At 44.4% G+C, this 20,349-nt stretch overlaps 1 protein-coding gene across 1 annotated transcript in view; it reads right to left on the bottom strand.

Annotated features, from left to right (window-relative positions):
- PRKCQ (protein kinase C theta) overlaps nucleotides 1-20,125 on the bottom strand; it is a 58,497-nt gene extending 38,372 nt beyond the window's left edge. Inside the window, exons 1-3 of the mRNA XM_050324084.1 lie at nucleotides 20,008-20,125; nucleotides 2,954-3,344; nucleotides 1,742-1,867 (exon numbers count right to left, since the gene is read on the bottom strand). Of these exons, the coding sequence (XP_050180041.1) occupies nucleotides 1,742-1,859 (118 nt within the window). The 5' untranslated portion in view covers nucleotides 1,860-1,867; nucleotides 2,954-3,344; nucleotides 20,008-20,125. The remainder of the gene's footprint in view (nucleotides 1-1,741; nucleotides 1,868-2,953; nucleotides 3,345-20,007) is intronic.
- Between the last annotated feature and the right edge of the window lie 224 nt (nucleotides 20,126-20,349).

Genomic DNA, 20,349 nt, shown 5'->3' on the forward strand with positions numbered 1-20,349 from the left:
GGGGGCTCAGCCCACCCTCAGAGGGGAGTCTGAGGTCAGTCAGTCCCAGGAGGTTCCTGCTGACACTGATGTGATGAGGAGTCCCTCTGGCTGCCCCACCATGTTCTGAGCAATCACTAGATGAAATTACACCCCGGCAAACAGAAATCTTCTAATAGCAGAATGTCATTTTTCCTCTATTCAGCCCTCACTAACGGAGGGAAGCTCCCCCAAACATACTTTTTTATTACTTGCTGGTAGAGGAATTGTTATAATAATCATAATATCTATAATTATTATAATAATTATGATTACTGACTCTTAGGAGAACAAAAATGATATCCCTTAGTAAGTATTTTTGTGTTTTTCACGCAACAGAAAACACTTTCAGCTCTGTGTGAGACAAATAAATATAGGTCTGTTCTGACCAAATTGATTTTATTCACTTTTGAACTGACACAGATTTCAGTTTGAGTTATGGATTTCAAAGGCCTCATTAAAGCAAACAGCCAATTCCTGCATAGAGCTGAAGTAGGACATATTTTTAGTTAAAACTGAGATGCTAAGGATATCTTGTCATGTAGTATTTTCTTTCTTTTAGAATTTACCAGTCATCACATCTCACATAATAATTTAAAATAATATTTTAGCCACGAAAAAGTTCAATGTGATAAATGCTCACTCTTAAAAAAACAAACAATGTGATAAATGCTCACTCTTAAAAAAACAAACAAACAATCCCAGTGAGATACTGAATTATTTTGAAATTCTAAATTTTTTTTTTTTTAAACTACTTTAAGGTCCTCTGCGGATTAGAGTCATGGACATTCTCAATAAAAAGGGATTTCTGAGTGGATTTAATTTTTTTAAAGAATCACAGTAGTCAAATTATGAATTTATCAAAGATTTAAGATAACAACCAGTGTTAGGGAATTCCCCAACACTGAAGGTCTTGCTGCTCATGATTCTTCAAAAGCACAACTGAAGAACTTTTCATCCTGTCACTGGGACTATTTTCATTCATAAGAATATGAGAAATATTTTCCTTATTAGGACTCATCAGTGTTGGCCCATCAGGAAAAGTGTGAAACAATCCCTACATCCAGACAGAGAAAAACTGCTTTGCATGAGGTTTCACTTTCAAACCTTTTACACAGCACAGCAATTACACAGAGAAATTAACCCTCTGCAAAGACCAGACAGTTCAAATGCCCTTTTTTTTTTTTTTTTAATTATGGAAGTGTCTAGACCTGTGAGTTTTCCAGAAAAATATGATAAGCATGGACGGCCCTGCCAGGATATTTTAGGACACTCAGATTTCATCTCTCTGGAGCCCCTCTGACAAACCAACAACTGATCACAGAAAAGTGAAACCAAATACAGCTTAGCTCATCTGCTCTGTCACATGCTGGGACTTGCAATGTAGTTGATAACAACCCCAAACTGTAGACATAGATTTGTCGGGCGTCAGCTTAAAATCGGATTGTCTTGCAGACCACGCCAAAACCAAACCTGTACTGTGCTGAGACACAAAAAGGACTTCACAAACCCTTCCAAAGGGGGGTGGGCTTCACAAACCCATATAAAGGGGGGTTGGCAGAGGGTTGGAACTAGAGGATCTTTTAAGTCTCTTCCAAGCCAAACTATTTTATGGTTCACTCCGTGTTTTGCCAACGTGCTTCCTTCACACCAGAAACGACACAGAAAGGCACCCACATGACTTACAGAAGCTCACATGCATATTCAACACTTCCCCACTTACCCGACTCCACGGCTTCTTTCACCATCACAGCACAGTAAGGGTTGATCACCTCCCCCTGGGATGGCAGGTAAGGGCCACTGTCATAGTTGGACAAGCCAATGCGCAGGAAGGGAGACATGGCAAGCCCTGTGTCGAACAGAAGACAGGCGACACGTGGGAGACAGTCTAAAAATTCCCTTGGTTTTTAACCAGCCTCTTATCTCCGCCGGGCAGGGGGATGTTGGCTGTTAGTTATCCATGAGCTGGAGACTCTCTGGCTTCCTGCACGGCCCAGCGAGGCGAGGGACTGGCTTAACGTGCGCAAGGTAACGTAACTCAGCCGCCGGCTTAACCATGGAGCTGAGCTCATCCCAGGGCTGGAAAAGCCACAGGAGCAGCTCTGAGCGCTCATGACTCGACACCAACCGTCAGGAATGAGAACAAGGATGCTCAGGAGCCAAATCAGAGCTTTCCTGGCTGGGATAACCCCCTGCTGTAATTCAGGTTGAGTCACACGTTCAAGAACCCGAATGCTGTGGGAATAGGAAGGGTTTTGGGAATACGAGGGTGCTGGAAGCCTGCAAGATGAATATGAGACTGTGAAATAGCTGGGTGCTATTTATATACAGCATGGAAAGGATCTCGGGCATTCAACTGCCTGGGTGCTGACCCCTATTCATAAGTGAAGCTGTAAAGAGAGAATTCAGCTCATATGAACCACACTCCATAGACAGTGGAACAAAAAACCCCACCAATAAACCAGCATTTTAATTTTAAGCAGCTGAGAATAGACATATATCAAATCAAGATGCCAGGAAACACTACAGATCCTTTGGATTGGTATTCTTTTCAGGCTCTTTCAAAGCTTTCAGAGAGTAGGTTTAGTGACACCAGAAACGATTTACCCAACTTTTGTCTCAGCTTCTGAGCTTGTTATTCCTGGCTTTTCCTCTACTCAGTGGGGAGCAAGAGGCACTTGGAACTCAGCTGCAGATGTCTGAGTCTTGGACCACCAGAGTTAAAAGACATCAGTCCTATCACCAGCTGTTATCTGTCAAATATATTGCAATGACATACTGTTCAACAGAAAAAAGTTAAATAACTTGTGGTGTGGGTTGCAGCCCAAGTCTCTACTCCTTTTTACACATGAAAAATGCTCTATCCCTCAGGCACATTCTCTAGTCTCACATGGAAGAAATTCCACATTTTTTGCCGGGAACAGCAGTTTCTTACCTGTAAATGATATTTTCCTGACACACAAATTCAGTGTCTGAGAGAGGCTTCTCTTTTTATCAGTGTTGTGGACAACATGGAAAGGATTTTCTCAGCTGAAGGAATGAGGAAAGCTGCTCCTCTGCCTGGGCTGACTAAAACTTGCCTCTCTGTTCAAGGAGATAGAAGGCAAGACCATCCAGGAGAGAGGAAAACTGGAGAGTCCAAGATGCAGCCCTTTGCTTGAGTGTCTTCTCTCTTACCCAGCAGTGTGGAGCAAAGAGTTTCCATCAGCCCCTTATACAAAAGTATGGGGAGACTGTAAAACTCAGAACAACTTCATGTCAGTGCATGGTCAGGCAGCAGCAGGTTGTTGTTTCACTTGTGTCCTGGATATGGTGAGATCTTCTTCCTGTTTTGTAAAATGAAGACAAACAGCTCCAGTCAGTGTTGGGTCTGAAACACCAACTCTTCTGGCCCAAATATTCACAAGCACTGAGCACTCACTCTCCAACATTTTCTGACACAGATGGCCCATGCAGCCAATTGCAAGTGTTCTCTGATAGAGATTCTGGCTTCCCAGGAGGTTTCCCTAAATTTTCTACCCTACATAAAGGCAACCTATACAGTAAACCACAGAGGAAGACTCTCCTTCCCATTTGACCTCCTGGGTATGTCAGCTACCAACCAGGCTGAGTTTTCAGGAAAACAGTAAAAAGGTCATAAACCCTCTTGGATTCTGAACTTAGAAGGGAGGAAAACCATCAGGTTTCTGGGGGAGACAGGATGGGACAGAAGAAGAGAAAATAATCCTGTGATTTATGTCTACTGTGTATCCCAAGGCCTGACCTCTGCATGTGGCATTGCCCTCAACCAGGAAAACATCAGCACTTCTGCAGTTTCCCAGAAGCTCAGGGGAAGGCAAAGCACCAGCTGGGGCTGGATACAGGAGATTAGGATGATCCTGTTCTCCTCTGGATGAGGGCAGCATCTCTCTGAAGGGTGTCTCAGAAACATATTAGCCAAGTGCCTGAAGAAGTTGCTTTGGAGAGTCACTTGCATTTAGATTTTCAAGCACAGCCAGGCTTATAAGGAGGGGTATCTGTGGCACTGAGTGTTTTGTGAGTGGTCCATGGCACAAAAAGGCTAAATTTTCTACCTCAACTGTCAGAAACAGAGAAATCTGATCAATTTAAGCAGGGGAAAATCTCTTCAACAGAAAGAAATATATGCATATATATTTCTCTTCTCTGTACGATGCAGTTGTTTAGACATTTCCTTTGTTTCAAAAAATAAGAAGCCTACTTTAGTCTAAAGACAAAAGGACAAACAAATCAAAGGATCTCTGGCAGCAGAAGAGAAATCCAAGGAGTTGCATGTTCCATGGGATCAGTGTGGAAAGCTAAAGACGGCCAAAGAGTAAGGCCAACACTCAAAACATCTGCATCATGACTCTAGTCAGTGCTGGGCAAGAGAAGATTATAATCCTCTTCCAAATCCCTAATTTCTACACCTTTGGCTTCAGGAACCTGTTGTTCCCCAGGCAGGAGCAGGAGGAAGTGCAGGGGGAGTTGTAAGCATTCTCTTACCAGGACTTTCAAAACCCACCTTTCAAAACTCGAAATGCTACTCAGAATTACTGATCCACATCTTTTGCATCTAAGAACATGAGTGTTGCTAAAGGAATCCAAAGGTTTTCTGATGACTCCTCAGCACTAAAATGTGGTCAAACTATTGGCTAAATTACTGAAGAAATAAAATTAGGGCTGAAAGTTTGAGCTGACATTAATCATGTTTCAATGAAATCAGCGTAGTTACAGCGTAGTTAAAACGGTGAAAGCATCTTGTCCTGCTAAATATTCACAACACTGCTCTGAAAATCAAGGTTGGATGTGCTTCAAGACACTTGTTCAGATCTGTGGATCAGCTCCCTAAGCAGTGACATTTAAAACTTTCCTTAATCTTAAATGCTGGACTACCCCTCCCTCCCCTCCAGCACAATACTTCATTCTGGCTCTGTGCAATCAAGCACTTCACAAATAGCTCTCCCAGAGATGTTTTAATCCTTGAAGATACTCAAAAGCCATCTGGACATGGTCCTAGGCAACTGGCATCAGGTGTGCCTGTTTGAACAGGAGAGCTGGACGAGGTGACCTCCACAGGTCACTTCCATTCTCAACCAGGCTGAGATTCTGTGAAAACACGGGTGGGACAGATCTCACCAGGACCTAGATGTCCACAGCCTCTCTATCTCCATGTCAGACAGTTAGTTACCTGGGCTCCTGAGATGGGAAAAAAGAGTAATTGGCACCCTGAGATCCATTAATGTGTGATTTCCCTCCTTTGAGAGTAAAGGGGAATGCCTGGGAATGATTTGTTCACATAGAGCTCCTCCACTGTAAGATCTGGTTTTGATCAGATTCCTCAAGCCTCAATTAAATTTCAAAAAATCCCTTCATTGTATCAGATCTAAAAGATTTATGCTGAACTTCACATAAACCAGTTTATTGCACGAGATGCTTTGCAACCCACAGCAAATAGGTGAGAATTTTCCACCCAGATGCAAAGCATGTAGGTTTGGCACAGCCAGTGTTAGCACTGGCAAACCAACAGCTGGCCATATAAGCCTTAAAAGGCAGGCTAAAGCTTGCTAAAATCAGAGTTTACTGCTGTACCAGCCTCTAGTGAGCTCTCTGCCCTGGGGTGAATTTCTTCCCCCTGTCCGATAAATCAGACAGATAACTGGTTTCCTGCTTCTCTCTCACTGTCTTTCCTGAAACCACCTTGGCTTTGGCCCAAACATCTGTTTTCCAGGTCCTGTCTCCAGTGTTTGCCACTACAGGACTGCTGCTTGGCTGGTATCCACAGCCATAAACAATTAAGGAACAGCACAGCTCAGCTCCAGCACGGCTCATTGTAATAGCAGCAGTTTAATTTAACACTGGAAACAGCTGCAGTGGATATGGAGAGTTCTGCCTAATTTCCCAATGGAAAGGATAGTATAAGGTATCTGAAAACTGAGATGAAATGCAGCTATCTGTAAGAGGCCACCTGCAACCTCTCCTCCAATAAAACATTAAACACAGTGCAATTGGGGTTCAGCAATACTGCACCCAACTTTGCTGGCACAGGGGAGCTTTGCCCACTCTGGAGAATAATGCAACATATGCAAATAATTCCCAAACTATATTAGGAAGTATTAAGCTCCTTAATATCCTTAATCAATTCTGGTTAAGGAGAAAGAAAGAAAGAAAGAAACAAGCTCCTGCTCCCAGTCAGCAGAAGATCCAAGTGGAGAACAGCTGCCTTTGGTGGGATTTATGCTTTTGCCTTTAATTGAATGAAAATGGATGCTTGCATGACACAGTAAAGATGGCAACTGACTGAATGAGGGCCAAGTGAGAGGGGAAGGATTTCAGGATTTGAGATGCTGCTTTCAAAATTTCATCAAACTCTCATTTTCTCGAGGTCAGAGGGAATATTTCCAGCTCTCTCTCCTTTCTGAGATAAAACTGTGCTTGCAAAATGAGTTAATAATCTCAGGATCAGCATCACCAGGAGGGAAAGGAACGAGGAGTTATAGCTGAAGGGTATGAACTTTTCTTCACCCCCTGCAAGGCATCTCCCAGCCAAAAAGGCAGGTCTTGACCCTGCACAGATCTGTTTGTATAGCTGGTGGAGACCTGCACATGAGCATAACACACCTCAAGGCCTTCCTGCAGATTTCAAGAGCAACCCTGAACATCAGCAGTGATGGCTGGAGTCCCTCTCTCTCTGTCCCCTGACTCCTCATATCCCACAGACCATGCAGTAGGGAACTCTCCTGAGTGACTTATTTTGGCTGCCCATATTAAGCTGTTATTTCCAAGAAGATCAAACCAGCCTGTCCAGGAAAAAGGAAGTTCAGGACCTCTCCAGGTGCCACCCAACATTTCTCACACTCTCCTTTTATGAGGATTTGGATCAGAGGAGTAAGAGGAAAAGCAGGGGAATTTGCACAGCCATTTAATTTTCCTTTTCTCCATAGTCAGCCACTCCATTTGCAACATCTCCACAAAGTGGAGAGAGAGGGTGAGGAAGGGCAGAATCAACAGTCTTTGATAGGATTGGTACAATACCAGACTCAGTGCAACCAAGAGCCTCCCAAAACCTCCTGGAACAACTCGATTTCAAAACAGAGGTGATGCTCTCCACGCAAACCCTTCCTCATCTCTTGCAGACACAGAGGGCAAAGCATTTCTTCTCCACATGGAAATGAGGCTTGCAGACTTTTCTGGGGCCAATGGCAGGCATGGGAAATGGGGATTTCTCTTTAAAAGTCTCTGAATCTTGTGATACTTGTTTAGAGCAAGTTGTGTGTGTTAATAACAGGACCTGGTCTCCAACATACGGCCTACAAACACGGCTGGACTCTGCTGAGCTCACGGGTTTCTTATGCATTTATAGAGCACAAGGCAAGAGTGGAGCCTCAAGCCTATTTTCAGGTCTTAAACAGATTTAAAGCTGTGAAAGGGTTAGTGTTCATCCCACTTGGGGAATTGCAGAAAACAGCTGCTGGGAGTGTGAGTGGTCATGGAATCTGCAACCATTCCAGCAGATACATGTAGAGCTGGGTCTTAAAGACAAGGAATTTGTGTTTTGCTATCCTTAGGACTCCTCATAACAACTGCTTTAATCCTTAAACCTAAATGCAGGCTGTATGGCTCAGCTTTCCACCCCACGTCACACCACAGGTTCCCACTCTCTTCCAGCACAGCCAAGTGTTTGTGTAGGATTTGGGATCAGGGCACAGATTTCTCTAAAAGCAACGCTTCCTTCAAGTGAGTTTGCAGCTGTGTCCATTCCCTGATCCAACTCACCCCAATGGATGCAGGGGCCTGTCCTAAGCAGGAATGATGTGGGGGATGGTATGCAGGAACTGCACTGGGGTTGGGATAAAGAGACTGGGAAATTGTAGCCTCGCTGCTGGTGGAGAGATTAAGGGTGGATTCACGTGAATATACACAGACAACTGCAGTGCACATATGGGTCACCACCCTGGCTCCCAGAATATCCAGCAAAGAGATATAAGCTCTTGTATGGGTGCATCACCCCGTCCCAAAGAAGGTATTTTAAATAGTTAAAGCCAAACCCATGATTACATCTGCCACAAAGATGGCCAAGACCAGTCCGACCACTGATGTTCTGATATCCACTGAAAAGGACCCAGATTTTAGGGTTTGAGCCAGAAGCAGATACATTCGTGTCCAACAGTTATGACAGCTTGGAAAGATAGTGAAATAGAGCTGTGAGAGGACCCCCCACCGAAAAAATTCACTGTGAAATTTGCTCTAGAAATGGAAAGACAGTCAGATGCCCAGGAACACCCCTCAGCACTTCTTAATTAGCTCACAGAGAAGAAGACAAATTCTTATACCAAACGTACAGTCTCTTTCAGATATGCCTTTTGTTTTCCAGGAGACAATGTGAATTTATCTCCCTTCAGAGAGGCAAGGCTTTTAAATCTGAAATCCTTGTTATTTGTGTAAATCAGAAAGAGAAGCAGAGCAGATTCACCAAATCTCTATTTGGAATAAAACCCTCCAGGTTCTGTCTCTGAATCTAGGTCAACCTACCTTTTTTTCTTCATATTTAATGAATTTTTGTCATGTGTGGTCCTGAAACAAAGCAAACTTGCTCACTGGTCCCATTGGAAAAGTGCCCAATTATTCAGTTACTCTTATTTGTAAAACTTTTTCTTTTGTTGTTGTTGTTGTTGTTAATTTTTTGGGGGTCCAGATTATTACTTGTCAGTTTTACTTCCTTATGTTCCTGGAAAGCTTCTGGTGAATTTATTTTGCTGTATCACTTCATTTCTGCAACACTTGGGCCCACAAGCTCAGAAGAAATGTTTTCAAAGTAATTATCCCCATTGTAGTTTGTATAATTTTAAAAACTACCTTATCTTTTCAGGTTTTAGTTGTTTTCTAACAAACACAGGCCAAACTAGAAGTGACTGAGCCTTTTTTATCAAACACTGAACAAAATCTTTCCAGAGCTTTTCAAGGTAATGAGGGAAATAAAAATATCTTGAACTAAGATGCAGCTACAGTATGTCCTTTCCTTTGGCTTCTTGTTCATTAGCACAGCAATTTTTGTATTTCTGTAACATTTTGGCAATTGTTCACAGATTTCTTGTCTTTTGGGGTTCTTGGTGCTTTTTTTTTAGTGACACAGGTGGCGTGTTCCTCAAATACTTCAACATGTTTTATCAAGATAATTGTTAATACACTGAATTTCCTGCCAGTGCCAGCACCTGCACCCATTTTTTATTTTCTTTCCTTTAAAAAGAAAATTAAAAAAGAAAATTAAAAGAAATCCCAAGGATGGGGACAGGACTAGAATGGGGCATACAAACATCCTTCCTTCTTAAGGCACAGTTTTATGCCATGATTAACCTCATTCAGCAGTAGAGGTATTTAATGTCTTTGCTTAATCCAGAAATCTGCTAAAGGTATTTGGACCCTTAATTACTGAAATGTTGGGCTGGAAAAAAAGCATTTCACTCACCCCTCTGCCACCCAGCAGACTGCCTGCATCATCCTTGATGTATCTGTCTGGCCATCTGTTGGGAGTGAATCCTCTCGTGAGCCTGGTGGTACCACACACTCCCTTTAAAAGTGGGCAGATTTGTCACAGAGAAGCCTCAGATTGTGACTGGAGTCCACACTGGACATCCAGACCTTAATTCTGTGTGACACAAAAAGCTTGGGAGATGTAGGCCCTGGATGGGTGGAAGGTGTCCCTGCCCATGGCGGGGATCTCTGAGTTCCCTCACAACATGATCTCTCAGTTCCCTCACAACTCAATCCATTCTGTGATTCTCTGGATTTTAGCAAACTAATTTTGATATAGGATTGCCCTGTGGTTTTTTTTCCAGAGCTTGCACTATCATGTAAGGAGAATTAGTGTTTTCTCCTCACTCCTCTGCAGCACTGGACATTTCCTCCCATCCACAACCCTCAGCTGCCTCCTCCTTGCCCTGAAATCCTCACAGGAAGTCTGCAGGAATCTCTATCCTTGTGAGCACCTGGCCCAGCTCACATTTTACAGTGAACAGCACCATGGATATCTCAGATAATTCAGCCTTCTCCACACCCTTGCAGCTTCATGCTGGTTCTGCTAAATACCTTAAAAGCAGAAATATTTGTTTTGCACAGCAGCAGCTGGCAGACCTACAGCTTCTGCCTTCATTCTCTGCTCCATCAGTCTTTACTGCCATGGCTTCACCAAAATCCCCCCCTAGTTATTGTATTTTTTTGTTTCCATCAATCTCAGGGCTCCCTGCTCCAGGTGCCCTCTCTTGTCAACACCATCAGTACTCCAGCTTCTATGTCTTTCCCACCCCCAGTGCCACCTATTTAAATAAACTCTCATACATAAATTTCCTCTTCTTCAGTCATGCTCAATTTAAAACTGCACTTTTATTTAAACAAAGAAGCTCTGGCTCCAGTTAGGCTGAAAGCCCTCCTCACATTTTTGTCCTATTCTCAATGTTGGAGCTTCAGATCAGTTCCTGAGAGCCTTTCAGTCTCCATCTCTTCATAAAACTTTCCACTCCACTCACCCTTTATCTCTCATCCACTTTATCATTTATCCAACAGTTTCTTTCTGTGCTTCTGCCCTTAGTTATCTCCCTGCCTGGGAGGGATAGAGGACACACAGTGGGCGGAAGAACGAAATACAAAACACAGAGAAAATTCATTTTAGCTCAAAGTGCTGAGAATCAGGGTTTTGGAATGTTTCTTTGTTTTATTTTAAATTTAGTTTCTCTTTTTTTTCATATCACCATCTGGCTGCTTAAGCGAACCTTCATGAGTTTATCTTCACACTGTGTGAAATGTCATGTCACGAGAATGCAGACAATATCTGCCGCTCTTCTCCCCAAAATTCACAATGTTTCCCTACTAATTAGCCCTGGCTCACGCTGTTCCCTGAGGTCAGGAGGTAGCACAGAACATTGCATGAAGCAAACAAATGTTCAGTCCATCCTACACTGGCCATCTCAGTATTAGTGTAGCCCACAGTCCCCAGGAACCACTACAGCATCACTCTTGCAGCTCAGCTGAGCAATGCGGAGCACAATTAAGATGTGCTGTCCCTCTGCACACACCACTGGCTCAGTTACACACTCAGATGTCCAGGTACGCTCACAAAATCCCAAACAGGTACCAGCTCAAAAGCTGTGTCACCTCTGGATGATGGTTTGAGTTACAGCCATAGCAACATTTGCAAAGATACAACAGATGACTGTTTATTTTGTAAACAGATGACTTTATGTAGTGATAGGACAAGGAGGAACGACTTTAAACTGAAAGAGAGTAGGTTTAACTTGGATATTAGGAAGAAAATCTTTACAGTGAGGGTGGTGAGGCCCTGGCACAGGTTACCCAGGGAAACTGTGGCTGCCCCATCCCTGGAAGTGTTCAAGGCCAGGTTGGATGGGGCTCTGAGCAACCTGGTCTAGTGGAAGGTGTCCCTGCCCATGGCAAGGGGGCTGCAACTGGATGGTCTTTAAGGTCCATCCCAGCCCAAAACATTCTATGTTTCTATTTTAGACAAATGAAGTCTCTTTATTTCTTTAGTCAATCCTTCCTTTTCTGATCATAATAAAGGCAGTGCTCGGCTCTAGAGATGACAAAGGTTATAATCAGTTACCACCCTTTCCTCACCACACACATGAGGAAGAAACACCCTTCCTCTAATGTGACAGCATAGCTGGTGTCTAACCTAGAACTGCAGAACTAGAGGTGCAAGTGGGAGCTGTACCATGAAAAGGAGTAATGGTGGCTACCAGGACTTCAGGAAGCAGAGATGGCATTCCCTGAAGGATTGAATTCAGGGGCTCACATCACTCCTGTACAAAGTTAACACCACATCCTCATCCAACATTCCAGTGCCCCTCGGTCTCATCCACTTCCACATCTTCCCTCTGAGTGATTGTAAAGAGAGGTCCATGCTCATATGGGGCTGTTGCTGGTGATGCTTCTATTAATGGGGTCCTCTGCCTAAAAAAGACCACATTCCCTAGGAACCACCCTATGGCAACTTTTCCCACAGAGACAGACCCATCTACTGATCCTGACACACTAGAGGCCCCTTCCCTCCCCTCTTTACCCAAACAAACCAATTCCTGACATTTAACTTTCTAAATTCACTCTCCTACCTACCCCATTTACATTTGCATATGGACTATTCACCCCGGGCCCCCTTCATAAACAGCAGAAAGAAAGAGACCTGCTGGGTTTTCAATTTCCATTGTCCCCGTGGAGCTGACTAAAATGGGTCAAATGCCTGGTGACCTCAAATGCCTCTTTCTCCCCACTGCTGGTTCAGGTGGAGATGTTAGTCTGGTATTTCAGCTTCTGAGACAAGAGGGCATGGCTCCCAGATGGAGTGTCTCACCTGCCAGAAGTTGGACCAATTGAGATCTATTTATGAGTCTTTTTTCTACATTGAGACCCCCAGGAACTAACACGTGCATTGCAGATAGAGATGCATAAGCTGAGGACTCTTGCCTGCAGGTTTGGCAAAGGACAGCAGACTCTGAATCAAAATGCACTGAAACCTTTATTTACTTTTTATGGGGATTGAAACTGGTCTATAAATAAGGCAGAAGGACAATGGTAACGGCTAGGAGCTGGAAAAACTGACATAATTGAATTTTCTAATGATGAGATTTGGTAAAAGCAACATCCTTTCCAATGTCATGGAAATGTATGGAAAATACATTGCAGAGAATCACCTTACTTTGATGGGAGGAACAGGGAGAAAGAGAGCTGTTTTGAGGAGTCCTCCTCTATTTTATTTGCTCAGACATTTTAACAACAGTATCTGTAGTTGTCCTGACATCCTCCCCTTGTATGAGGGGGAGGAGGGACAGGGGAGATAAAAACGGAAGCTGGAGGATGCACATTCTTTACTATTTCACCAATGTTACAAATCTAAACATAAATAGCAAGTGTTACTGTAAGGGTGGGAGGGGAAAACCTGAGTAAATTCAGCTCTCAACACGTGTACAGTCCTTCAAGACAAACAACAGTGACTCCCCAAACAGGACTTGTCTCTCTGGTTTCTGTAGATAAGTAGGGTAGGACTTTGTCTAAGTCCCATTCACAATTAAGAACAGATCTTTATAAGCCTCAGCTGCTCTTTCTGTTCTCAACATATCAGCCCCAAAATGCCTCCCTTTTCACTCAGATTCTCCTCCCACCACAACTATCTCTTGTGCTGCTGATGCACACGAGAAAGAGAAGCTGCCTCACCAGCAAAATTAAACAATCACATCGAAAACCTCCTCAGAAGAGTAAACTTGGATCCAAGGGAAAAATTATGCATATGTAACTCAGTTTTTAAACAAAACAGAGGTTAAACTTCTGCTCCCTCTACACTTGCAGAAGTCTGGAGCCAGGCTCATGGGGATTTACGGCACTAGGTGACCCCAAAGCTTGGCCTCTTTGTCAGTGTGGTGGCTGGGATGGCCCTGAGCAGCCCTTTTTTATTTGGTCTTCACAAAATCACAGGGTCATTAAAATACCAGCTTGAGTTAGGACTTCACTCGTACCAAGGCAAAGCTGCAACAAACCTGCACAGTTCAGGGAAGTTACTCCAGCCTTATGTGAGTGTGTTTTATCTTTCCCCATCCCTAGAAGTGTTCAAGGCCAGGTTGGACAGGGCTCTGAGCAACTTGGTCTAGAGGAAGGTGTCTCTCCCCATGGCAGAGGGCTGGAACCAGATAATCTTTAAGATCCCTTCCATCCCAAACCATTCTGGGATTCAATAATTCTATGACAATTCTGCTGCCACTAGCAATTCTCTCTCTGTTTTTAACCGGGCAGTTTATTTAGGTTACAGGTTAAATTTGGCTGCTCAGAAAGAGTCATTTAGCTCAGATGAGGCTACTGCTGGTGTGTGTTTGAGCCCAAAGAAAGAACTGCCTCTGAACTGTTGAGTTATTGCATCAATGAGGACAGACAGGGACAAGCACTACTAAATCAAGCAAAACTTACTGTCAGAACAAAGTTAGGAGTGCATCTGTCAGAAGGGTTCTTTTCCCACAAAAACCAGCATAACTTCACAGAACAACGAGTCAGCCAAAGCCCTACAGCCATTCTGTGGTGAGAACACACCCTCTTTCACCCTCAATCCCTGCAGCCCTGAGATGAGCTACACTAAATCCACACTCTCAGCAAATGTGTGCATTTACAGTGGTGTGACAGCCCTTCTGCTTATTGGGATGGACTGGGTTTATTTGCTTTTCTAGAAAATATGTGGTGCAATGACATATAAGGCAGGAACTGCACTTCCTGGCCTGGGAGGGTGGCTGCTCTGCAGTGAAATATCCCAATGTGACGAGAGAAGAGGAATCTGTGTTTGACTCAGAGCTGTTGTTTGGAGTTTAAAGTGTCTGCTGCACTATTCCTGGATCTTTCAAATGCCTCACACTTCCCAGAACCATAGAATTGTCTGGGTTGGAAGGGACCTTAAAGTCTAATTCCAACTCCCTGCCATGGGCAGGGACACCTTGCACTAGACCAGGTTGCTCATGGACACCACACTGAGCCCCCTGTTGCTACATCAGCTGAAACTTCACCACCAGAGCCCTTCAGTACAACGTGTCAGACCTAAACACAGCTGAATCTATACCTTAACCCTTCACCTTTCTGCAGTAGGGAGGCCTGGACTGGCTGTGCCCAGTCTCACATGCACCCTGTCACCATATATCCGTCTATCTTCTACCTACCTCATTGCAACCAGTGCCTTCCCAGGCTTTTCTGTCTCCTCATTTTTTTTCCTGCCCCAGATTGCTGTCCTGATGAGGTCTAACCCACCTTCTGAGCTCAGTGAAACACTTCTACAAGCACACTCACGTCCTATCCCATGTTATGACCAGCATCTTGGAATAACCTTTTCAAACCAGTTTCTAACACCATTCCCCTTCCTGTCTAAATTATAAAACCTTGCATGTGCAGCAGGTGTGTTGAGCCAGTGCTTTTTGTTGCCACAGAAAACTCTGTTCAACATATCTGATAAAGAATCATTTTTTCAACTAAAAAATATGCACATTTTCTGAAGAAAAGGGGTGGGTTTTGCTGGAGGGTCTGATAAAGCCGACCTATCACAATGACTCATGGAAACTATAGACGAGGGTCTCTCACATCCTCATTTTTTTTATGTCAACCAGATTTATCCACATTTAGACACTGGGGATAGATCCAACACCTTTCTGCACCACGTGAAGAAGTCATGCTGCATCTTGGAAGCACCAGGAAACAAGTGAGTGCAAACGCAAGTATCATCTTTAAATTCCCACGACACACAATAACAGCACACAGAACTGAAACATCTTTGTTGTGGAGCAAAATATTTCCACGAAAAAAAGAAGAAAACAACTTTAAAAACTCTGAACATCTCCTGTGTTTTGGAAAAGGAAACACCTTTATTTCTCTTGTCCTCTAAAGCCAATTGAATCTGTAACCCTGATGCTTCCAGCTTAGACCCTGCTCTTTTAACACCCTACCTGGGAGCATGTCACTATGCCCATGAAGGGCTGTGATCTTGCTACACACAAGGTTGCAAGACTTCCTCCTTCCTTCCACCTCCTTATTTCACCTTTTCTACTTCCATGTGTACCATGGTTTTGCTACTTTTGCTTTCACTTATTTTTATCTGCATTATAAGCACCCCAGGATCAACTTGCTTTTATACACTCATGCACTTTCTCATCCTCAGATCCTGTGCAGGGCAGTCATATTTATGGAGACAGTCCTCCTACTGTCGTGTTTGCTCATAGCTATGTTGTGCTAAGTACAAAAGGTTTTTAATGTCATCTTTAGAGTCCTTTGCAGGCAGTGGAAGATGTTCCAACAGTCTCCAACAGATGTCATACCAAATACTTTCATTTAACTGTCCATGATCAGTCAGCCCTGGATGGAAATTGAAATTTTCCTCATTGTCGATGCCTTGACTATGCTAGGATATGATTTCAATTTAAAAAAAAAGACACTTCCTATAATTGCTTTTTCTGTTTTTCTAGTTCATAATCAGTGGGGTGTCAAACACTTGAAGGTTAAAACGCTTGGCCACTCAGGAAAAGCATTACAGGGGACACAGCATGGAGTGTTCCTGTAATGAATTCCACCCACCAGTCCTTCCCTCTCCACTGACCTGGCAGGGTGAGGATGCCCTAAAATGGTCTCAACGTTAGGACTCTCTTCTACTTTCCCAATAAAATGGCAAGTTCAGTAGATGCAATTGAAGTCACAGGAGCAACAGAGTCAGGGTGATTATGATACAGGGGTGGCCACAAGAGTCATGATGTCCCTGTTCTCACTCCTTTATCAACTGGAAATTATTGTGCCTTTGGGGGCTGGTATTTCCTATGTACATGATCTGACTATATTGTATCCCCAGGAGATAAGTGAGACATTTGTCCTTGGCAATGATAAGGAAAAGGGGGCACGCTTCTTTTGAATGAATGCCAAGCAAATTAAATGACATCATAATTGGGGCAGTTTTTTACTGAGAAAAAATCCAGCCCCAAATAGGTAGAATGTGATGTGGAAATGACTACTAAAAAAACACAGAAAAATATTGCATACAGTTACCATTTGTACATCTCGTGTCTCTTTGCAGCTCAGATAAATATAAAGAAATTCACTTGAGAGATAACTGGTACATCCTCACCTCACATGGCCCAGGGGTGAGAGAGATGAGTTACAGCTGTGTGGAAACTGCACCAATTTCTTTTCATCTCCCCCTGGTACATCCTTTACAACCGTACACTTATTCTATTTAGCATTTCTGCCCCAAAGGAGCAAACACAGCATATATTCTTACACACAGGTGGAAATAAGAATATCCCCAAACAGAATGGCACCATTCTGCCCCAGCAAGCTTCTCTGAGGCAAAGGTGCTGCTAAATTACAAATCAGAGGAATTATTCACTGCTAAGACAGCTCGGCATAATTTGAAAAGCGATCTGGGTTCCTCCCACTCACATCATCGAAGTTAATAAACGTTATGTCTGCTGCTGGATGGGGTCTGGTTGGTGGTGAGAGATCAAAAATCTCCAACAGGCCTGATAAATAACAATGTTAACACAAACAAGCAACGATGCAGATAAATCACAAAACTGACACAAACAAGCAACAGTGCAGAGGGCATCACTGGCTGCAGAAAAGGGTTTGCAGTTAATGCTGCCCTTGCCAATATTTTCCTTCCAGCCAGGCCAACAACCAGGAGTCAGATGCAAGTGGAGGCAAACAGAGTACAACACCACAGAATGGAAACAAACTGTCACCGGTGCTCACAGGCTGCCTTCTGATGTCAATCACAACATGATCCAAACGCCTCTGTGCGAGAATGGGCACAGAGCACAGCCCTGTCAGGGAGCTGTGCACACTGAGCTGCAGGTACCTGTGCTGCAGGATCCAGGCTCTGGTTACTCCTGTAGCTGATTTGACACATACAGGTTTGGGATATTCGTACTCCTGTATTGACTTTCGCTTCCCTTTCTGCTTTAAGAATCACTTTCTCAAAGCTTAGGCAAAGAACAACACTCTGCTTACACAAATCCTGGCTCCAGCAAAATGGGAAGCAACAGCAGAATTTGCAGCCGAGTGTTTTAATCTGATCCACAAACTTACACATAAAAAGCCAAGAGCAGAGCAGCTCTCCTTACAAAGCTCTGGAAGGTGGTCCATATTTCACCTCCATCCCAGGCTGCTGCAGGGCTCTTTGCAATTAAACCCAGGCAATAAGAGAAGAAACCAAAAAGTTGCCATCAGAAGTTATATTCACCATATCACTTCCTTCAGAACAAAAGTGGGAGGATATACAAAGACAAGCCTGGAAAAGATCCCAAGGGGAATCTAAACTGCTGCTCTTGTTCTCTCCATCCCTCTTTCCTCATCTCTCCCTCTAAGCCTTTCCTCTGAGCCCCTCCACCTCTGCTGGGATAGCGAGGCTGGACCTGTGAGAAGCTCTGAGAGTCAATCAAGTGATTTTCTTTGAAAGGAAACACACTTAAGGCAGAAAAAAAAAAAAGTTAGCTCCACCCTGGCAATGCAATAACCTGCTGCTCACAGCTCTCCTAGGTGTGAAAAAACATGAAAAAGTTTCCCCAGTGTAGCAGTGACTACAAAACCAGCCTGGGCACAGGGGGCTGCTGAACTGCAGGATGGAGGTTCAGGAGGGACATGTAAATCTTTAACAAGGCTTTGAGAAAAATCCAAAAAGACATGTAGGAGTGGGAGAAAGTCTAAGTAAACTCTGTGTTGCCCATCCCACTGCAACTGTGGCATCATCTTAAAGCAGGGAGTCTTTCCAGACCAAAACCTCTGCACAGGCTGGGCATAACTTGCTTCATTCATCATGTGTCCTCACAGGGATTGGCTAAAAAGTCATGTGAGGAAAATGAGGGAGCCTTGGCAAGTGAAGGCTGGTGGACATCAAAGTCTCATGTCCAGCCTAGACACCAAAAAAGAGACAGAGGCAACAACATGGAGCCCTCACTGGGATTTGGATTCAACTCTGATGTCAAGTGTTTAGGCAACGGCAGGCCTATGAATTCCAGGAGTTCATCTGATACTTCCAGCTGAATGCAACCCCACTCCACCACAGCCAGGTGGGACAGAACCTCCTTGGACCAGGTGCTCTTTGCTGGTCCCTCAACTCAGCTCCTAAAGCACAGTCCCCAGAAACTTGGAATGCCTGGCGGCCTCAAAGGGAATGTGGAATCCTTTCTTCAATCAAAAAGAAGGATAAGAAAAGAAACATAAAAGCCCACGTGCATCCAGGGCCTCAAAGACTTGGCTGTTTAAAGATACAAAAGTCTGAACATTGCCCTATTCACTGCAAATAGCTCTGCTTCTCCCCCTGCCTTTTTTTTTTTCTTTTAATAGCAAGTTCTATGAAACTTTATCTCTTCCTGCCCTAGTAACCCTACTAAATAATCTGCTGTTAGCATGACTCAATTGAGTGGCTCTCAGCTGCTGAAGTCGGGTGTTTTTTTTTGCTACTATTCTCTCATCGGTGGAAATTAAAAAAGCCCGTAGAAAGCTTCCCCCGGCCCCGAAAAGTATCAAACCACTGGAGACTGAAATACAGCCGAGAAGTTAGTTACTTGCCTTGGAGTTGCTATTAAAAAGGGTCCGATTACACCCAGGAGTTTAACTTCATTAGCATTCAGTGTACATGCAGGGAACGCAGCCCAGGTCTCAAGCAGCCGGGCTGGGTCTCCGAGTCCCCTCCTTCCGAAGGAAACGCATCTCAAACACTGCGGAGCGGAGGAGGGACGGAGGCAGCTCCTTTCTCTTTACCGCTCAAATCTGCTTTCCAACTTACCACAGCTCTTGTTTGTAGAACGTTAAAAACTCGATCCAAAAATTATATATCCAGATGCTGAGGTGCAACATCGCCTCTAAAACTAGACTTCTATCCGCTGTCTTATCACATACTGTTGTAACCAAGAAACACCTACAAAACATCACTGAACCCAGCAGGGGAAAGTATTTTCCTTCTCTGTTTTCCCCAGTTTGTTCACTGTGTTGTATAACACTTTGTTTACGGTCGGTTTTAATTGTGTTTCTCACTTTCCCTTCAGTTGCATGAAGGTACACGGGAGAAAACAACACCGTTCTTTTAAAGGCAGGAAAATGTGATGGTAAAACCACAAACACTCGCTAAAGGCATCAGGTGTAGAAAGTAATTTAGATTCTTACTTAAGGAAAAAAAAAGTAAAATAACGGCAAAGAACTCTTTGGATAAATGTCAAGTTGTCAGGTTTAAAATCCCATAATAAAAGAACTGATGGCTGGAGCGGAGCGTCCGAGCACAATGTAATGCCGACAGCACCAAGCAGTGCCCCAAACTTTCTCGGTGCTGCTGCATCCCGCTCCGAGCGTCCCACCCGTTCCCCACCTGCCCCCGGCACATCTCCCCGCAGCGGGACACCCTTCCCGGTCCTGCCCGCGCATCCCCCGCGCATCCCCCGCGCATCCCCCGCGCATCCCGTTCCGCTCCGCCAGCGGTACCTGCGGCTCACGCAGGGCAGGGCGGCTCGGATCAGCTCCGATCAGCCTGTTTCAGCTCGGCTCGGCTCGGCGCAGCCTCGTTCAGTTGAGCTCGGCTTGGCTTGAACTCAGTCCCGTCCGGCTCTGCTGAGCTCGGCTCAGTTCAGCCCAGCTCTGCTGAGCTCCGCCCGGCTCAGCTCGGCTTTACTCGGCTCAGCCTGACTCGGCTCAGCTCCTTTCGGCTCGGCGCTGTCCGCCACCCCCGCAGGGAACCAGCGCACCCTGGACGGCCCGTCGCCGCTGCCGGGGCAACCCTCACCGCCCCTTCCTCCTCTTCCTACTCCTCCTCCTCCTCGGCACCAC

The sequence above is a fragment of the Myiozetetes cayanensis genome, unplaced genomic scaffold (assembly GCF_022539395.1).
Source record: "Myiozetetes cayanensis isolate MyiCay16 unplaced genomic scaffold, myiCay2020 scf3, whole genome shotgun sequence".
Lineage (NCBI taxonomy): Eukaryota > Metazoa > Chordata > Aves > Passeriformes > Tyrannidae > Myiozetetes > Myiozetetes cayanensis.